General features: G+C 43.0%; 1 protein-coding gene across 1 annotated transcript in view; it reads right to left on the bottom strand.

Moving 5' to 3' along the window:
- Gpr143 (G protein-coupled receptor 143) overlaps positions 1-20353 on the bottom strand; it is a 30186-nt gene extending 9833 nt beyond the window's left edge. Inside the window, exons 1-6 of the mRNA XM_052712183.1 lie at positions 15351-20353; positions 14104-14213; positions 13010-13104; positions 6787-6879; positions 4167-4276; positions 2182-2290 (exon numbers count right to left, since the gene is read on the bottom strand). Of these exons, the coding sequence (XP_052568143.1) occupies positions 2182-2290; positions 4167-4276; positions 6787-6879; positions 13010-13104; positions 14104-14213; positions 15351-15600 (767 nt within the window). The 5' untranslated portion in view covers positions 15601-20353. The remainder of the gene's footprint in view (positions 1-2181; positions 2291-4166; positions 4277-6786; positions 6880-13009; positions 13105-14103; positions 14214-15350) is intronic.
- Between the last annotated feature and the right edge of the window lie 822 nt (positions 20354-21175).

Below are 21175 nucleotides of genomic sequence, written 5' to 3'. Positions count from 1 at the left end.
TTGGTAGGTCCCTGGAATGTGAAATAACAAGGTGAATGGATGACAAGCAGTAGATAATTTAGGCCTCTCCTCAGAGGGCATTTAAAGAAATGTCCTCATGCCAGGGGAATTAATACTACAAAGAGTTGACATGTTCTGTATGGTACTGATTCATTACTGTTTGGATAGAATCTTTTTTTTTCTTTTTTTTTTTAATTAAGAAAATTTCTATTTACCCTACATACCACCCAAAGATCCTCCCTCCTCCCACCCCTCAGCCCTCCCTCCCAAGCTACCCCCCATCCCCACATCCTCCAAATCAAGGTCTCCTATGGGGAGTCAGCAGTGCCTGGCACACCGAGCCAAGGCAGGTCCAAGCCCCTTCCTGCCACACCAAGGCTGCACAAGGTGCCACACCGCAGGCACCAGGCTTCCAAAAGCCTACCCATGCACTAGAGATGGATCCCGATCCCCCGGCCAGGTGTCCCCCAAACAGTTCGGGCTAAACAACTGTCTCCTGTAACCAGAGGGCCTAGTCCAGTCCCATGTGGCCTCCACAGCCACTAGTCCACAGTTCATGGGTCTCCACCAGTGTGGCCGGTCATTTCTGCATGTCTTCCCATCGTGATCTGGAAGTCCCTTCAGAATCCCTCCTCTCTCCCATCGACTGGATTCATGGAGCTTAGCCTGGCGCCCAGCTGTGGATCCCTGCATCTGCCTCCATCAGTCACTGGAAAAAGGCTCTATGATGACAGTTAGGGTATTCACTAGACCAGTCACCAGAGTAGACCGGTCCAGGCACCCCCTCGATCACTGCCAGCAGTCCAAGGTGGGGTCATCCCTGTGGATTCCTGAGAGCTTCCCCGGCACCCTGCCTCTTCCCACTCCCATGATGTCTTCATCTTGGATAGAATCTTTTTACATACGATTTGCTACATGCTTTCAAAGCATCAACCGCAAATATTTGTGCAAAGGCGGACACAAAAGGGGATAATTGCTCAGCTTCTTCTCTACCCACCAGTGAGTGAGCTAAGCCTTTACACTGAAGATGGGCCTTGACCCTTTCCCTAAAGACACAGGACTTGTGGGGACAAGAGTAAGACAGATGGGCACACTCATAAAACACAGCCAGGGCATAGGAAGATGAATCATCAGTCAAAAGTACTTGCTGTTCTTGCAGAGGATCTAGGTTCAGTTCCCAACACCCACAAGATAGATCACAAACGTCTGTACCTGCTGGGTACAGTGGCACATGTCTTTAATCCCAGCACTTCAGAGGCAGGCATATCTCTGTGAGTTCCAGGCTAACCAGAGCAACTTCATAAGACCCTGTCTCTGTCTTTAAAAGCAAAAACAAAATGGTAACTCCAAGGGAATCTGAACATCCTCTCCTGGTCTCCATGGGCACTAAACACACACATAGTACATACACTTCCACACAAGCAAAATACTTATATACATAAAATAAAAAGCATGACTGTCCCTTTATTTTGGTTAGCCCAGCAATGAGACGAAATATCAGGTGCATACGGCTTAAATATTTGAAAACTGAGCCAGGTGGTGGTGGCGCACACCTTTAATCCCAGCACTCAGGAGGCAGAGCCAGGCGGATCTTTGTGAGTTTGAGGCCAGCCTGGTCTACAGAGCAAGATCCAGGAAAGGCGCAAAGCTACACAGAGAAAGCCTCTCTTGAAAAAAAAAAATTGAAAACTGAACATATAGCTGGGCATGGCAGTACATGTCTGTAATCCTAGCAACTGGAAGACAGAGGCATAGGAATCACTGAAAATTCAAGGCCACCTGGGTCTACATAACATGTTCTGGGTCAGCTAGGGGTATATAGTGAGACATTGTCTCAAACAATAATAAAATAGAGAGAAGAGGAGGAGGAGATAAAAGAAAAGAAAAACTGGCTGAATCTGTCTTTAAAAAACAAAACAAAAACTTGAACACTTAGCTTCTTATTCTCAGGGTTTGGTACATAATTGTCATAAAGGTTTTATAAAAATATATGAGTTCTGGATTTGCTGACCTGTGTTTTTTGTTCATTCCTTTAGGGAATATCTTGCATTGTCTCAAAGATTTCCCTTCCAGATTCTTTCCATTGGAACACTCAAGTCACATTTGGAAAAGTAAAATGACAAGTTGGCATATCCTTCCCACTAACACAACCAACAATAAAAATACTAGAAGAAAGGTTACCACGCAATTAACACCAGCATTATTTTGAAAAACCGGGTCTTGATCACGGCTCCCATCAGTCTCTCGTTCTCTGTGTAAACACCTTTTCTTCCTTTCAGTAAAGAGGCCACTGTGGGGGTGTAGAAGAATGTCAGACAACATTCATGACTTACATTAACTCCATAATAGAGAAGAAAATCGAAGCAGATATGAACTCTTACACACAGCCAGAAGGGCATGAGGCAAAGCCCATTACTAACAGTCATTACAGTGTTGCACCTGAAGTCCTCACAGATACCAAAGTATACACATGTGCATGTACACATATATACACACACATACATAGAAACTTATACTTTGAAATAACTTTTTATTTGTGTGATACTTGGAATGAAACTTAGGGCCTCATGCATGCTAGGCAAGTGCTCTACCACTGAACTCTGTCCGTTTAACTTACTGAGCCCAGAGAATTGCGACACACCTAGAGCTTCTCCTAGCTTCTCCCAGTGTTAACATCGTGCACAAATGCAGGACTTTTGTCACAACTGAGAAATTAACACTGATCATTTTTTTCACTGAACTCTTGATTTTATTAGGAATTCATTCAAGTACTGTGTTTTAAAAGGCTTGTTTTGTCCATTCTAAAATAATATACACTTATTATTTTAGTATATTGAAAATTTTAACAATTCTCCTTAAAGACAAGTTAGAATATATGTTTAGAGAAGAATTAATGACCCTTGGTATCTCTACACAGATATAACCACTGGAAAACTATAGTGTTTGGCCAAGGCATTTCCACTGCTTTGTCAAAACAAAACAAAACAAACAAAAAACTACTTGTGTGTAATTTTTAAAACAAAAATCCTATATTTAAAAGCAGTTAAGAAAAAATTCATCCAAAGATACGAAATTCCTATCAATAATAATATATTTTAAAAGATTATTTTAATTCTACAAGCAAGAGCTGGAGAGAGATGCCTCAGTGGTTAAAAGCACTTCCTGCTCTTGCAGAAGACTGGAGTTTGGTTCCCAGCAACTACATGACAGTTCACAACCATCTGTAACTTCAGTTCCAGGGAATCTGATGCCCTCTTTTGGCCTTTACAGATATGTAATGCATATAAACTCAGGTAGGCACACACACATATACATAAATATAGTAAATAAATAAATTTTTCAGCTTCACCAACTGCTGATACTATAGCATAAAAAGTATAGTATTTAATGCACTATATCTAAAAGCAGCTAGGAAAAGATGCATCTAAAGCATCAATAGTTTATTACTAGTGATAGAGACTTTAAATACTCTCTTTAGAAATTTCTACAAACAACTGCTGATTCTTAAATGACCTTTCTGTGAAGGCCAATGTGCAAATGCCTTAATTCACATTCTACCCAAGAGATACACAGAAGCATGAGACAGATGGGCACTCGCTTCAAGTCATGGTCACTTGAGGAGATGGTAAGGCTGAGATACAGGTCCCTAATCCTAGCTGTAAGAGGTATGTCCCTCTGCTGACTCACTATCTCCCTCTCTTCTAGATTTTACCCTTGCAATGGATTCATTTCCTGTGTTCCTGTACATCTGAAAAAATGCATAGGTCAAGTGAGTGCATAGGAATGACTAGACTCTGAATCCATACCTGATCCCTTCCCTTATCTGCCTCTTGCTCTATCTACTTCTATGTGGCCTCTACAATTTTACAAAATCACCTGCAGGCCCTCCATACTAAAGGCAGACTCTGCAGGAGCCCAGCACAGAAGTGAAGCCTCAACTAAAACTGATGGTCTTTAGTTAAACAAATATCAAATAGGCTTTCACATTTTCACTTATTAAACATGGTCAGTTTGTCCAACTATTCTGTTCATGTTTTTTAAAAAATGATAAATAAGGTCAACTGTGGTACGTAATTCCCAAGGAAACAGCTGTATTTTTATGTGAGTCCAAGGCATGCAGATGTACTTAGTGTCCATATACCAAGAGTAATTCCCCCAAGATTTACCTGCAGTCACTGTCTTGTGAAACAGGATAGGGTTGGCCACAAGGACAAGCAGTAGTGGCAAGTACGTGGTGACATAATGAGGGATAGCATGGTCCAGGCCCCTCTCACACCTTAAAAGAGGAATATCAAAACATTCTCCTTCAAAAAAATGCTTCAGATGAGATGGCCCACTTACCTGGAAGCTGAGATAAGAGAATAGAGGAGAGGGAAATACATCAATCTGCTTCTGACTGTGTCCAAAGGAAATATGACTCATTTCTCTTGTGTGAAAACAAGTAATGCATTACAGGATGGTGAAGGAGATGGATCATGTTCCTGTCTCATATATGGGAAGAGTGATAGAGCATTTCACTGGGGAAACCCTTTTAAGGCCTGCTAGGGAAACATAGGATGGAAAAAAGCCTTCTGGAGTGGTAGGTTCTCTGCATTGGGTCCCTTCAAGGAAAAAGCACACAATTCATGTGGAAGGGGAGACAAAGGCACCTATTTAAGTACAGAGCTTTGAGTACTTGCTACATGGCCTTGCCCAGTAACATAATATGATCCACTCCATATCCCTGAGCAACTCATAATTTCAGAATGTAGAAGTTTAAGATTTAAAATAAACTGGGTGTGGTGGTGCATGCCTTTAATCCCAGCACTCGGGAGTCAGAGGCAATTGGATCTCTGAGTTCGAGGCCAGCCTAGTCTATATAGCAAGTTCCAGGACAGCCAGCGCTATCTAATAGAGAGACCCTGCCAAAAAAAATAAAAAAAGATTTAAAATTAAATAGTTTTTCATTATCATGGTCACAGAAGTTATTCTTTTCAGGGCAACTAATAATGATTTCTACAAATTAATCACAGAAATCATTGGTTACCTTAAGATGTAGTGAAAGGCCATGCACTCGTGTTACAAAGATAGGAACTGAAGCCGAGAAATGGCTCAGAGGTTGAGAGCACTTGCTGCTCTTGCAGAAGACCTGGGTTCAGTTCCCAGCACTCATACATCACAATCATCAGAGGATCCTGTGCCCTCTTCAGACCTCCTCTGGCACCAGGCACACATATGGTACACATACATACATGCAGGCAAAATACTGATATAAATAAAATATTTTTAATCCAAAAAAAGGTAAGAATTATCAGCTAAAACACACATGTTTTAAGAGAAGAAAATGGATGCTGATAACTCTTACCGGGCAGCGGTAACACACACCTTTAATTTCAGGAAGTAATACTGCAGGACACAGAAAGGTATATAAGGCATGAGGAAACAGGAACTTGCTCTCTTGAGGCTGAGGATTTCATTGAGGTAAGTTAGTGGCTGGCTGTTCTGCTTCTCTGATCTTTCAGCTTTCACCCCAATATCTGGCTCTGGGTTTTTTTTAATCATAAGACCTTTTAAAATTCATGTTACAATGGGTAGCACAGAACTAAGAGATAATCATACATCAAGATTTTAAATCCAAGCCATCTGTCAAAGGCATTTGGGCACCCAGAGACTCCTTGCAAGCTGTCAATCAATGAAACTCATGGGCTCAAATTGTTTTCTGGAAATTTCCAGGTCCCAGAGGGAACCACATGAGAAAAGAAAGCACTTTCCAAGTGTATTCTACTACAATAGCTATAACACTGTTGTCTGCCCTTTATAAGTTCTCCAGAAAGCAGAATATACAGTGGACCTGCACTGAACTCCCTGAGAACACTCATAGTTGGCAAGGTGTATTGGTGTAAATGAGAAATGTCACCAACAGGCTCAGGTATTTGAACAGTTGGTCCCCAGTTAGTAGTGTTGTTTGGGAGGTGGTGTGCAGTCTTGCTGTAGGAATATGTCACTGAGAGTTTATAGCCTTGCTCTACTTCCTGTTCACTCTCTTAGTTTTGTGTTTGTGGTTGAAGATGTGATCTCTCAGCTTCCTGATCCCCCAACCATGGCTGCCACTTGTTGTCACACCTCCCTGTCACGATAGACTCTTAATCTCTCTGGAAGTGCAAGCCCACATAAACTCTCCCTTCTTTAAACTTTAGTCATGGTGCTTTATCATAGCAACAGAAAAGTAAATTAATAAACAATGCAATACCAAAGTAGAGACATATATCCAACAAAGGAACTGAAAGTAGTAAAAAAAAGTTCTACACTATGGGTCAGCAAACTTATCCTGTATATAGAGAGATGGTTCATATATTTCAACTTCATGGTCTCTGTTGTAGCTTCTGAATTCTGTCTCTGTAAAGCACAGGCAGCCGCAGACAGCACATAAACAAGTATAGTTGTGTTCCAATAAAACTATATTCATAAACATAGGCAAAGGGTAAGATTTGTCAGGAGGGTTCTGCTGTGCTGAGCCCTGGTTTACACATTCCTAAAATCACAGAGACACTGTTTATCTCTGTCTGTTTTCTACTTAAATTTAGAGTGTTCATCCTTAGGCCTTGAGGCTTTATAAATATCTCCATTTGCAGGGAGGGGATGGATCTCAGGGCATCAAGGATGTTGAAATTCCTCTACCACTGAGTTACCTTGCCTAGGTCCCTTATTTTTTCCAGTTGGATTTATCTATACAGCTTTTCATTCCCTATTAGAGACATACAACAGACCAGGGATCTGGGCACTATATTGCTGGGTGACCTGGCTTACCTGGACACAGAAGGGTAGTAAAGCATGACTGCCCCCTCCACACAGAGCAGCACAGCCAGGCCCCAGGCCATGATGTGGTATAGCAGGATGGTGCTAGGAGAAAACAGAAGAGGGGTGGCCACAGTTCAGAGGGTCACAGGCCTGCCCAGTGGAAATGACCAGATTAGCTTCTATGCTTCAAAGAGCTTCCTGTGCTGTTGGTGAGGGGGTTGTTGGGTTTAGATTGTTGTTTTTTCAATTAAGATAAAATTCACATCACATAAAATTTGTTATTTGAAAGTGAACAATTCAGAGACACTTTGCACATTCACAGTGTTGTTCGATCATTACAACAATCTAGTTCCAGAACATTTTGATCACCACAAAAGAAGCCCTCATTCCCATTAGCATTCACTATCATTCCTTCTGGCCCTGAGAACTTCTAATATGCTTTGTTCTGTGGAATTGTCTGTTCTGGACATTCACAAAGACGATAGCACATTGAGTGGCTTTGTGTCTGGTATTTTTCACTCAGCATGTTTTTCATAGCTGAGTAATAAACCATTATATGGGCAGACCCTACTATGTTCCTTCATAATGGAAATTTAGACTGCTTCTATCTTTTGGCTACTATGAACAGTACTCTTATGAACATGTATATACAGCTATCTGAGTTCCTGTTTTTAATTTTTGGTATGCGTGTATGCGTGTGTATGTGCGTAATTGCTGGGTCAAATGGTATTTTCGTGTTAAGCCGGCACACATACATCTTCATAGATGACAGTCAGTTGCTCTATGACTAAGCTGCACTCGGCCCCTTCATACTTCATTTTTGAAGGAACCAAATTTTCTTTGTCTTTGATAACAGTGAACACTACTTATTTTTCTTTTCTTGGTTTTGAGGGGTGTGTGTGTGTGTGTGTGTGTGTGTGTGTGTGTGTGTGTGTGTGTGTGTGTGTTTAAAAAACAAACAAACAAAAAAGTGGGAGTTCACTATGTTGTCCAGAGTGGCCTTGAACTCCTGAGCTCAAGTAATTGTCCTGCTTTAGCCTACAAAGTAGCTGCAACTACAGATACACACCATTATGTAATTCCAGCTCTGATGACAGCCATCTTAACGGGAGGGTGATGACTGCTACTTCTGAGACTCATTCTTAATAAAAACCATAAGAGAAACAATCCCATACGTAGATGTCCTCAGACAGCACTGTCAAGCTCTTATCTGTTATGATTTGAATGTTGCCAGGAAATTCTACTGTGAAGGTAACAGTGTTAAAGATATGAGGCCTTAAAAAAGAAATGGAGCCTTCTGAAAAGTGATTGATTTTGGTATGTAATTAGTTGGCCCAGTTGCTTTGACCCTGCGGTAATACATTATGGTGATAGTATATGGCACGGTGAAATCACTCATTGAATGGACAGGAGGCAAGAAAGAAAGAAGGAAGGACCAGGGGTCCATGACCCCCTTGCAGGGCAGACCTCAGATGACTTGAAAACTTCTCACTAAGCCACCCCTTAGAGGTTCTATCACTTCCCAATTGCACCCCACTACAACTAAGCTTTGACACATGAGCCTTTGAGGGACAAATAAGATCCAAACTACAGCAGACAACCTTTTGGGGCACAATTTTCATGTCTGTTTCTCTTGACCCTCCATACCCACACACATGCTACACACCTTAACATGTTCATGGAGGTAAGAGGACAACTTGTGGGATCTGATTCTCTCCTTTCCAGGAATCAAACCCAGGTCATTAAGGCTGATGGCAAGTGCCCTTACCCACTGAGCCACCATGCTATCTAAGCCATCTTATGGCATATAAGGTATAATTCTTTTTTCTAAAGACTTATTCATTTTTATTCATTTTATTTCATGTGTATGTGTGAGTGCCTGCATGTATGTATATGCACCACATACATGCTTGGTGCCCTGCAAGGCCCCTAGAGCTAGAGTTATGGGTAGCCGTAAGTTATGTGGAACTGTACCAGTATGGTGAATCTCAACTTTCAGTGGTCAAGGTTTATGGAACAAAAGTTGTAGACACAGAAAATGCTAAGAACAAAGTAAGTCCTTTTTCTGAATAGGAGGCTATAAGTTCAAGTATATGGCATATAAAACTCCTCATAAGAATCATACAAGAAATTTCTCCCCCTAAACACTAACTAGGGAAACAGGAACAGAGGCTGAGAAATCAAGTTCAGAACTATGATCATCCAAAGCAGAAGACTAAGTTTATAAGTTAAGTAGCTGAAGAGTGTGGTAGCCAGAACAAGGTCCCAATGATGTCCATGTCCTGATGTCCAGAACCTAGAAGTACAAAGCTTTATACAACAGATGTGATAAAGTCCACAGATGTGATTGAGTAAGGATTTTTGAGGTGAGATCAGCTTAGATTACCAGGGTGGCCCAATATAATCATAGGAATTCATAAAAATACCGGAACTTTGGGTTAGAGTACGCATAGACAAACCCCTGTCTCAAAAATAGGTAGGTAGGTAGGTAGGTAGGTAGATAGATAGATAGATAGATAGATAGAGTCAAGCAGTGGTGGCACACCTTTAACCTCAGCACTCTGGGAGGCAGAGGCAGGCAGATTGAGTTTCAGGACAGCCTGGTCTACAGAGTGAGTCCCATGACAGCCAGGGCTACAGAGAGAAACCCTGTCTTGAAAAACGTAAATAAATAAACAAACAAATAAATAAATAAATAAATAAATAAATACATAAATAAATGTAGGGCTAGAGGGATGGCTCAGCATTAAGAGCACTGGCTGCTCTTCTAGAGTACTCGGGCTCGATTCCCAGCATCTACATGGTGGCTTCCAACCATCTGTAACTCAAATTCCAGGGTATCTAATACCTTATTCTACCCTCTTCATGCACATGATGCACAGACAGGCATGCAAGCAAAACACCCATACATAAAAAGAAATAAAGGTAAAAAACACTCAAAATGCAATAAGATAAGTGTCAAAACACTAAAATCTAGAAAAGAAAAAAAGGGCTCTACTTTAAACAGGGGCGGGTGGGAAGCTAGAGAGATGCTTCAGTTAAGAGCACTATACTACTCTTGGAGAGGACCTGAGTTCAGTTCCCAGTACCCTTGTCAGGCAGTTTCATAAATGTCTGTAACTCTAGCTCTAAGGGATCCAGGTAATGCCCTCTTCTGACTTCTTCAGTCACATTCATAAGCCCACATACAGATACACAAATATACACATAATTAAAAATAAATAGTAAATAAAATGGGGATGGATATCTTGGATGGAAATCAGACAAAGGGTGCAATCTGAAGGCTCAAACAGAGAAACTGCATCTCAGGACCTGGTAGGGATTAGACATCCCAAATTTTGCAGGCAAACCTGAGGGGTTTCTTTACTTCCTCCCTCCTCTGCACTCCCCATTCCCTGCATAACTCACATTCCTGCCATATCCCTCCTTTATCTTTATGCTTGCACATACACACCCAGCCCTACCCTTGTCACCCAATCCCCCAGATTTGAGAACAAGGCCTTCCAGATGCTGCCAGTAACTCTGTAGAGTCACACAGCTGATCCCATGGAGCAGTGGATAGCATTCAGAGATGCTTTTTTGTGATTGGGTGGGCATGTTGGGCTCCATCAGTCACACACACTAGCTGTCATTCAAGATTCAGCAGGATACCCAGCAAATGGCACCCCATGTCCGATTGGGATTCTGACTTTGAAGATCAGCTGTATGAACAGAAAGCATGCTCATGGATCAGAGCAGGAAACCAGGACATTAAGCAGGAAAAGAAGCAGAGGCTGGCACACAAAGCTTCTAAAGAAAAACTATTTTGTGCCAGCTGTCTGGGAGAGCACAAGGAAATGACTCCAGCATACTTTGCCTCCCCCATTGTAACCAGTTCCTGGAGTATCCCTCCTCCGGCCTCACAGGGGCAGGAAGCTGTGGGGGAGCATGTCAGTAATGTGAGTATTGCCAGAGGTCTAGGCTGTGTGGAGACTCAGTTACCCCAGAACAGCTGTCTGCAGGGGGCTGTATTGTTGATGACAGCAAAATCTGCTCACTCCACCACACCCTCCCCTCATTTTGGGCCACACTTGATGCATTTACAGAGTAGGGAGTGAGCAGTTCAGAAGGCAAGACCAACCAGTCCAAGACTGGAGGTCCCCGAAGCCTGGACAGTAGTTCTTCCTTCTATGCAACAACAGCCATATCTGGGCCACAGGATACAGGAGGTAACTATATTAATAAAGGATGCCTTCTGAAACCCAGCCAGGTTATGTGCCTTGCACCTCAACTCAGTGGCAACTCATGGCAGTCAGACCATAACTAATCCCCTACATACCTTTATCTGAATGCTAGATGGCTCCCAACTACAGGCATATGGAGGTGCCCCCACAAACTTTCTGCCACTCATACTTCATTTCTTTTTGCAACAGGTTCCCATTATTCAGTCTGAGTTGACCTCCATCTACAGATCCTCAGTCTCTGGCGTGCTCGAGGTTACTCAAGTGTGCCCCATGGAGAACTACACTATCGTTTTCTTACAATAAATGGTACTTTTAGTTCAAGGCCCTTTTCAAGGCCCCATGTAATTTATTTTGAAACCTGTATATTCCAAACTAGGAGGGAGCTACAGTGAAAGTTGAAATTTAAACTTTACATCTATCTTAACGACCTTTCTTGGGATGGGAATTAAAGGGGGAAATACTCCTTTGTCTGCCAAAGAAAGTGGGTGAGTGTTGACTGGATCTCAAAGGACATGTAAAGTTTAGCCAGCCACGTTTGCCAAGTTGGGCCCCTGCCCTGGAATTCAGCAGGATATCTCTCCCCACTGGCCTCGGTCTCTCAGTGGCCATCTGCTGAAGCAACTACACCCACTACCCTGGAAACCAGCAGCCTCTTCAAAGGGGAAAGTCACATTCCCAGCTCTGGTTCATTCCAGCCAGTGAGGCCACACCCACATTTTGCCCAAGGCTCCAAGAAGTAGGACTTGTACTCACCCAGGCATCAGGGTGAGATTTAGTCTCCACAGAAACGGAGCATCTTTGTTACCTCTGCTGTGTACCTGGTTTCTCTATGATGAGGAACCCAGTCCATTCCTCACAGGCACATATCAGTTTTTCAAAGTCTTATGAATTTTTTTGTGTTTGTTTGTTTGTTTTGCTTTGTTTTTACACCCCAATGTTTCCCCTCCCTCCTTTCCTTCTAGTTCCTCCCCTCACCTCTTCCCTCCTCCTCTTCCATTTCTATTCAGAAAAGGGCAGACCTCCCAGGGATATCAGCCAGCCATGGCACATCAAGCTGCAGTGAGACTAGGCACTTCTTCTCTTAATAAGGCTGGATGAGGCAACCCGGCAGGAGGAAAGGGTCCCAAAAGCAGGCAACAGAGTCAGAGACAGCACCTGCTCCCACTGTTAGGAGTCCCACAAGAAGACCAAGCTATACAACTGTAACATATATGCAGACAGGCACATATCTTAAGGCTTGAAACTTGTCCTTGTTCTTGCCCTTGTAAAGCTTCTGGGACTTCACAACCCATGTATTAACTTTCTACATGATAGCACATCCTCAGAAGCCATACTCTTCCTAGAACCTTCTAGATGCTGGCATCACCATCATCTTGCCTGCTAAAATGAATGTTTACCTCATAATTAATACCAAAGCCCCAGAGTAGCAGGGGACAAGATGGGAGCCCAGATGATAAACAGAACATAAAATCAGTGTGGGATGACATGAAGTGAGGGGCTCTCACATAGTGTTCACTTCCAAATCTTCCAAATGTCTGATTCCCCGCCCCCTTTTATAGTTTGTTTATTTTGGTTTGGCCACTGGAATTGAACCCAGGGTCTTGAATACAGATGTTCTTCACTTGAACTTACCAACAGCCCCTAACTATTTAATTTCCCAAGTTACTTATTTGCAAGGTTGTAAGAATTTTGATGTTTTGAATTTGCCAGTGGTATCTTATAAAAATGAGCTGTCAGCTGGGAATAGTGGCAAATCCTTTTAATCTGAACCCCCAAGAAGCAGAGGCAGGAGGATCCTAGGTTCAAGGGAAGCCTGGATTGCATAGTGAGACCAGGTTCCAAAAGAAATGTTACTATAAAAATGAGGAAGCATAAATATTTCTGGATGTAAATCCAATTGACAGGCTGAGTCGCACTGCAAAGAACCTTTGAATGCCCAATAGCATGTCCAAATTTTACTCACAGAAGCAGGAAAGACATCCCTGTTCATGTTTCCAGTCAATAAATACCTCAGTCCTGCAGATCTCCTGATCACCAAGTACACATCAACTGCATAGCAGAAGAGCCACCAGAGGCAGGCACCATACAACAGCTGGATCCACATCTATAATAAAGAGGAGCTCAGCATCAATGATTCTAGCAGTATGCATGAGGTGTCCAACTCAGCCTGAAATGAGGAGCAGACACAGGTTTGCCTGGCAGCATGGGTGAGCTATCCCATGTGGACACTTTCTCTGAAACTCATATTGGCTATGACCCAGAGGCATATGTGTGTGCATTTGTCCTCTGTCTATATAGTTAGATTTGATATGAGAACTCTATCTCTGGTGTGCCTACAGACAAGGCACTTAGAGGTCCATGATGCCAAGTTTACAATGGTGGAAGGACTCCTGTGATTTAAGGTAGAAGTTCTGTTTCTGAGAAGGGGAAAGTGTGGGCCTGAGAGACTCAGAAAGCACTTCAGAAGATGACAAGAGTGGAGGCTGGGTTGCAGCATAAAATCGATGTGTTTTAGTAATGTTGTTGAGACAGGGGCATTGTTGGAATGCAGTTAGGAAACCGTAGAGAGTATAAATGGAAATAAGGTGGAAATTCTGTAGAGGAACTGAGACTCCACACAGTGTTCATGCTTTCTACACATCATTCCTATGAGGGGCAGTGCAGTGCAAGAAGCATAGTGTGTTTCTCTGTGTGCAATATGTATATTTACTGAAGGCTTTATTTACACAAAAATTTCATATGGAATATTCAATGTATATTTAAATATATTTCATTTAGAAAACCACATCCAATCTCCCTGTCTTTCTCTGTAGCTGGTTTTGATTGAGGCTGTGTACACATCATGGGAAGTGTGTGTGTGTGTGTGTGTGTGTGTGTGTGTGTGTAAGGCAGAGGCTGAGGCACTGGATGGGGTCATTCTCAGACTTGTGTGTCCATCTGCACCCCAGGCAGACTTGGCCTCACTCTGACTCCTGGTCCTCAGGTCCAGGGCATGACCTGAGGATTGCTTTCATCACAATTCCCAGTGTCTACTCTGCTGACTTTGAAGACCACCATGCAGCAGGAGCAGGAGGAGGAGGGTGAACAAAGGGAGATAACTCACCGCACTCCCTACACAGAAAGCAGCAGGCCAAATGTCTGTTCCATTCACATTGGAGATGTTTTCAATGAAATCTGGGTAGGCTACCCACACCGTGGACCTGGTAACGATTCCTGTATGAGAATTAGATAGTAAAAACCTATTTGATTTTAATTCAAATCTGAAACAAGCTGGCTGCTTTGGAGGGGGGTATAAAAAAAGAAAACAAAGGAAGAAAGGAAAGAAAGATGAAAGAGAAAAACAGACATATTAGTGTGTAACAATAAAGACAAAACTGAAGGCTGAGAAACTGAGATAATTGTTATTGTCAGAGTTATCCCAGGCACTTAAGTGTCTAGTCAAACCATAAGCAGGAATGTGCATTATGCTCTAGTTGAAAAAGGATATTGGCAAATTCATTCTGTTTTGGGTCAAGTAGTTAACCATGATTGTTTTGTGGACCACAGTGTCTATTTCCAACCTTTTACTCTGCCCTAGCAGGACTTAAGAGGGTCCCAGATCAGGAGTAAATCCTGGGCAGTGCTGTATTCCCACACAACTTTATGTAAATTCAAGCAGAACTCACGTGCCATTTTCTTCTCTGGGGTGTTGAAAACGTTTCAAAATGCTGTGTCATTCTATAAAGGTGTCACAGAACATGCACCAGATAGAACTTTGTATACCTGAGGCTCAAAACCATACTGAGGGGCCAGAGATAGATCTGTTTCTTGGAGATTTTACCCAGCACGCACAGGGCCCTGGTGATTTCAACAGCAGCTCAAAAAATAGGACTTTCAGACTTAAAACAAAAACAAACAAACAAACACATAGGAGAGAACATGGGCACAGATGGTGTTGATTGTCTTCGTTGAATTAACCAAGGACCCGCTTTAGTTTTGTTTGTTTCTGGATTTTAACTGCACAGTCTGAAGTTTCCTTAATAAGCTCCACTAACAAACACATACTTTTGTTAAAAGTTCCATGGACTTTAATTTTACCAACCACTCTGCAGAATTCTCTAGTACTATCCAGTCACCTGGTAAATAGATCCAGCCCTGCTCTAAACACAAGGGCTAGTAGTCACATATCTCAGAGCTGTTCCCAAACCTGGACTCCCCTCTGGGGCCACGCATCATGGCCACTGCAGGTCCCATCCAGTCAGTTGTGTATCATCCTCAAGCGAGGGCAGATCCCACTTTGTGGAACCCTGAACATCCCACCCTGTGAACTGCATATTCCAACCCAAAAAGGAGTTGGCTGTATGCGCTTACCTAGGCAGCCAAGAAAGTCACAGGCGGTGGCAGCGCGGAGAATGTGGACTGAGGCCGGTGGGGTTGTCGCAGGTGCCCTGTGACCAACAGATCTGCGCCCTGGCAGGAGCTGCAGGAGGCCAAGCACCAGGCGGAGAGCCCCGCTGCCCAGGCACAGCGCGTGGAACACCTGCGGTTGGAAGCTCAGCACCAGCTGTGTGGCTGCGTCCCTCGTAGGGCAGCAGAAGATTCCCAGGCGTGGGGAGGCCATTTGTCTTGCTCAGGGACCGGTCTCCGTTCTGAGGAACCCAAGGCTTTTCCCGGTCAGGTGCTGGGCTGGCGAGGGAGGTTGGACATCATGTGCCTGTGCCTCTCCCCCACCCCAGCCCCTTAGGCTACAAAGGCGCCTGGCTCCGTGGGGGAGGTGCGCCCTCCTCAAAAGCCACGAGGTCTCACGAGGCTAATGCTGGATCTTCAGACGGAGGGATGGGGGAAGGAGCGCCAGAGGTGGGCAAGGGTCAGCAATTTCCCCATCCACCAGGCCTTCCCTGTACCTTACCTCCCCAGAACCTACAGCCCGCAACCTGCCATTTTCCCTTAACTGGTCTCCCTGGAGAGATATGTCCCATTAATCAGACAGTTCCTGTTTCTGACTATGACATCTTCATGTGATGCCTGAGAGGCAACATACTCATGTTCATCCACTAAGACTCGTCCCTCTGAATACATCTACTCCTAAACAGAAACAGTCTCCACATCCTACCTTCCCTGTGGTCCTGTCCCATGGAAGCAAACCCACAGGGACCTTCCTTTCAAATTAAAGACATCTGTAATTCCAGCACTTTGGAGGCAGAGGCAGGCCATCTTTATGAGTTCAAGTCCACCATAATCTACATAATGCGTTCCATGCCAACCAAAGCTACACAGTGAGATCCCATCTCAAAACACACACACACACACACACACACACACACACACACACACACACACACACACACACAAATAAGCAAACAATTCACCCTCACACACCAAATAAAACTAAATGACTTACCAGCAGCAAATTCAGGGGTCTTGCTTTTATGTTTTTGAGTCAGGGTCTGACTATGTAGACCAGGCTGACCTCTAACCCACAGAGATCCACCTGCCTCTGCCTCCAGGGTAGTGATATTAAAGGGGTGTGTTACCACCTCAGGGCAACTGACATCTGTGTTTATGGATGGTGAAACAGGACAAGGGTGAATACCAGAGGGCTGGGAATTTTCCAAGTTAAAACTTCATGTTTAGAGTTTTACTCTAGCCAGGTTAGTGGCCCATGCCTTTAATCCCAGGACTTGAGAGACAGAGGCAGGCAGATTTCTGTGAGTTCAAAGCCAGCCTGGTCTACATAATGAGTTCCTCGGCTGATAGGGCTACGGAGTGATCTTGTCTCAAAATTTTTAAAAATGTATTACTCCAGCTCTCCTCTTTAAATCCCACCTGCACCTGGTAGGCCAGCACCCTTTTACAAGTCCCACTCCACCCAGGCCTTGTCCCTCTTAAGAGCTCTTGATATCTATCACTCCAAAGTTTCACAAGGTGTATTAACAGTGGTTACTTGCTCTCTCTACACACAACCCTTTACACAACAAGCTCTACAGGACAAGGTACATGGCTTGGATCACACCTCTATTCTCTGACTATGATGGGAAATGCAGCAAATTTCCTACTTGAACTTTATGCAGAGAGGTTTCAGGTGGAAACAGCACTGTGCAGAAAATATTTACAGGACCCACAACAGGGTTTCTAGCCTCTTTCATTATGCCAGAAAAACTACTTCATGTTTCTGTTTATGTACTGCATACAGTGGAATGATCAATAGTATTAAAACAAATAATTGATGTATTATATTGCCATTGGTTTTTATGTGTAAGAGTGCCTTGCCTGCATGTATATCTGTGCAACATATGTGTGCCTCACACTCATGAAGGCCAGATCAGACAGATGTTACAGATGGTTGTGAGCTGACATGGGTGCTGGTAACTGAATCCAGTACTCTGGAAGAACAGCAAATATTCTTAACTGCTGAGCCATCTCTCCAACTGCTACATTAGGATTCTTAAAATACCTATACTTCAAAAATAATTCTGAACCTTATTATTAATTTAATTCATATTTAATTGATACCTATATTGTATAAATGTTCAGCTATAAATTGCAACTGTAATTAAATATTATGTTTTTGTTCAAATTTAATTCTCTGTGATGTATACAGTATATATAAGGCACCAGTTCCCCTTAGGAGTAAGGCAAGGATCCATTGAGTAGAGGCAGAATATCTTAGGCCCCCCTAGTATAAATGAGGAAGGTATAGATCCTCTTGGACAGATAGGGAAGGCCATAGCTCCACTTAGGCTGAGCAGGAAGACCTGAGGCCCCCTAGGGCAGAGAGGACTTCAGAGCAGTCCAGAAGCAGCCTGGGTGACCAACAGGCTGGTGAGAAGTTCCCTGCTAGGTCTCCTCCTCAGGCTTCTGCTCAGATGATCACGTCTGGGAATAAAAGACAAGGCTACTCTATTTCTAGTGACCAGCTTGAAAGCAGACGGCGTGGAATTTAGATTCTGTTTGCTCCTTTTGTAGTCTGTGACCTCAAACCAAAGCAGTCCACCCCACTTCTCTTTTCCTTTGTTGCACTGGCTCAGCTTCTTTAGCACCATCTCTTTGACACATCTTGGAGCTGGGCAATTGAACAGGCTGTCTGAACACCGAGAGACAAAGATTTGGCTTCTCATGTGCCTCTGGGATCCAAGGAGCTCCTTGGCATTCTTTGATCTGGCTCATGAACAAAGGTGTGCTCCTTGATCAAATCTGTCCTCAGGTACATCCTCTGGACAGGGGCTGATGTCTCCAAGGTGGCCATGCTCTCAGGGCCCTGATATTATGAATAATGATTTACTTTCTGAAGACTGTGGACACTGTTGGAGGGGAAACTCCCAAGACTTGACTGATGGCTGGGCTTGGTGCACCAGCAAAACCTCACAAAAGCACTCAGGAACCTCTGTCCTTGGGTTCCACATGAACCAGATCCATGCCAACAGACACAAGGCGCCATGGCAACCATAGGTACATCATGCTCTCTGAATAACTTTGGACCCTCAGGACCTTCTGTTCTTAGGTGACTCACAGGCTAGGTTCATGCTTTCTGACATAAGGGCATTTACAGGGACAGCAGCATCTGCAGGTGCCCCATGAAGCATGGATGACAAGGGGCATACAGAAAGACTCTGTGACCTCAGGATCTGCATTGGCAAGGCCCCCAAGTGCTGACATGAGGTCACTATGGATGACAAGGAATATACATCCTTTGTCCTTCCTATTGTCTTTCCAGACACTGAGCTCTGGGCAAAAATCAACCTCTCTTCATACACCTGACACTGACATAACAGGCACAAAATAGAAGAGTTACTATAGACAGCTCTTGACAGAAGGGTGTCAGCTTTCATCATTACAGGCTCAGATGCCTTTAAAGGAAAAATAACTACTCTTCAGTAAAGATGATTGACATATGTTGCATCTTTGTCAGATGGATGTCCATGCCACTTTTCATATTTTTTTAGACACACTGGATATGTAGCCTAGACTGGCCTGGAACTCTTTAACAACCCTCCTGGATCATTCTCCTGAGGACAGGAATTACAGGTATGTAATCAGTTATTAGTATCATGTAGTCATATTATCAATTTTTGCAATTTAGTCTTTAATTAAATAGCAACATTATCCAGGGTTTGTTTTAGCACTAGAATTGCTGTTTATTTAATTGGGCTGTCTATAATTCTCAGTCTTTATCCATTCACATGGATGACTTCCTATATGAACAACATCAAATTCAAAATAGGGCAAAAGACTGAGCACAGATTATTAGTGGAAGTCTGAGTAGTAAGGGTGGTAAGAGCTTAATGAAAAGGTGACAACAAGGTATGATTTCATGTGGGCTAATGTTTTGAGATGCACGGTCAGCATTTGATGCAGGGCAATTAGATGAGTAGCACGGTCCCCCTCTCTGATAAATTCCATTGAGAAGCTGATTCTTCAATCTAAGGATGGTCCCCACCCATGTGATTTTGAAAACAGATCTTGAAGGATGTTGTTATCTTCTTAAGGTTTTATGACAGAAGAGATTTTTTTTTCACACATAGTAGAGATAACAATGTTACCATTGGGGATGGACTTCTCATAGTGTAGTGGTGGTTTTTCTCCCCCTCAATATCTAGAAGATATGTTTTGAACTCCTCTTCAAACCATTTCCCTTCTGGCTAGCTCAGATGGAAGTTCCTCCTTTCTTTAGTTAAGAACCTTGTCATTGCTGGGGCCATGGCTCACACCTTTAATCCCAGCACTCAAGAGGGAGAGGCAGGCCGATCTCTTGAGTTTGAGGCCAGCCTGGTCCACAGAGTGAGTTCCAGGACAGCCAGGGTTACACAGAGAAACAAGGCAAAACAAAAAAAGAAGCTCGTCATCCTGGACTTTAGCCACCATGTCAAGGCTACACCTTCATCATTGCCACTCCCCAGTCTCAAGGTCTCGTCTTTCTAGACATTTAATATATTATGGACCCAGGCCCTACAGATTAGATCTACCACTGTGCCTCTAAAACTGTCATAGTGAACAGAGACACTAAAAAAGTCCCCTTACCACTGGGGATGTGTTCCAGTACCCTGGTACCTTCCTGCAACCACAGACACTACTGGAATATCAATCTACCTGATTATTTTTTTCCTATACATTAGTTTATAAAGAGGAGATTAACAGCTAATAATAAATTCAATTATGACAATGTTAATAATAAAAGTTATGTGAATGTGGTCTCTTGAAATATTGTATATGTGTATTTGGATTTTATGGTAACTAAGATGAGTAGACTACTATTTTAGAGTGTTGTTTGTACATGGATAGCCCTTCATAATCTGACTCTGATATTACTGGGGAACTTCTGTACTCGTTAAAAGATTTCTGTTTTCCGTTCCTGGTGCTCCTCTACTATCCCATAAAGGACATTTTTTTTTTTTTTTTTTTTTTTTTTTGTCAGCGTGCAACCTTTATTCCAGAGTCCATGCCTAACAAACCCTCTAAGGGTCACGTAGTGTCCTGTGAATGTTTAGGAGTAAACATACCCGTACCCAGAGAAATCTGTCTAGTAAGACTACGGAATACTGGTACCAGGAAAGGCTTATGTTCCCTTGAGAAAAACATGTCTTTCAGAAGAGACCTGGTTGATCTAACCATGACAAGTTACATTAACCCTCTGGGTCTCAATGTTTTCATGTGTAACACTGGGGTGACAGGTATATTCACGTTTGCTAAGAGGACTTGTTTACAATGTACCTGACACACAGCAGGCATTCTGTGAAGTAGAAATTGTTTTTCCTTATGGCTGCTTTCTATCTCAGCACAAAGCTGAGCCTCATATACAAACTCTAAATGTGAAAGGTGAAGTACTATAATGGTGTCAGTCATGAACAGGCTACAGAGACACTCTTCAGTTCACTGCATACCTCTTTACAAACAGAGATCTGTAACTATTGCAACCAACATGATTTTGTGTGAAATGCTTTCGAGATCTGATTGAGGGAATATTTAGCATTCTTTCTCATCACTGGTAGATCTGCAGCTAAGTTAATTCTAATGTTTGCAATGATAGCTTTTAGAACCCCGTAGTAAGGTGACAATGGTCAAAAAGGATAACTTCATATTGTGAAAGTCTTCTTTTAGCCACAAGCACTCTTACTCTCTAATTTTGACAGCTCCCTTGCCACTCTGAATCCATAGGCATCCTGTGGGTTATGGAGAAAATAGTTAATACTGCCCTTTAT

The sequence above is a fragment of the Peromyscus californicus genome, unplaced genomic scaffold, assembly GCF_007827085.1.
Source record: "Peromyscus californicus insignis strain IS unplaced genomic scaffold, ASM782708v3 Scaffold_10__1_contigs__length_136768540, whole genome shotgun sequence".
Classification (NCBI taxonomy): domain Eukaryota; kingdom Metazoa; phylum Chordata; class Mammalia; order Rodentia; family Cricetidae; genus Peromyscus; species Peromyscus californicus.
The sequence above is the reverse complement of the archived record's forward strand: the minus strand, read 5'-3'. Positions and strand labels throughout refer to the sequence as shown.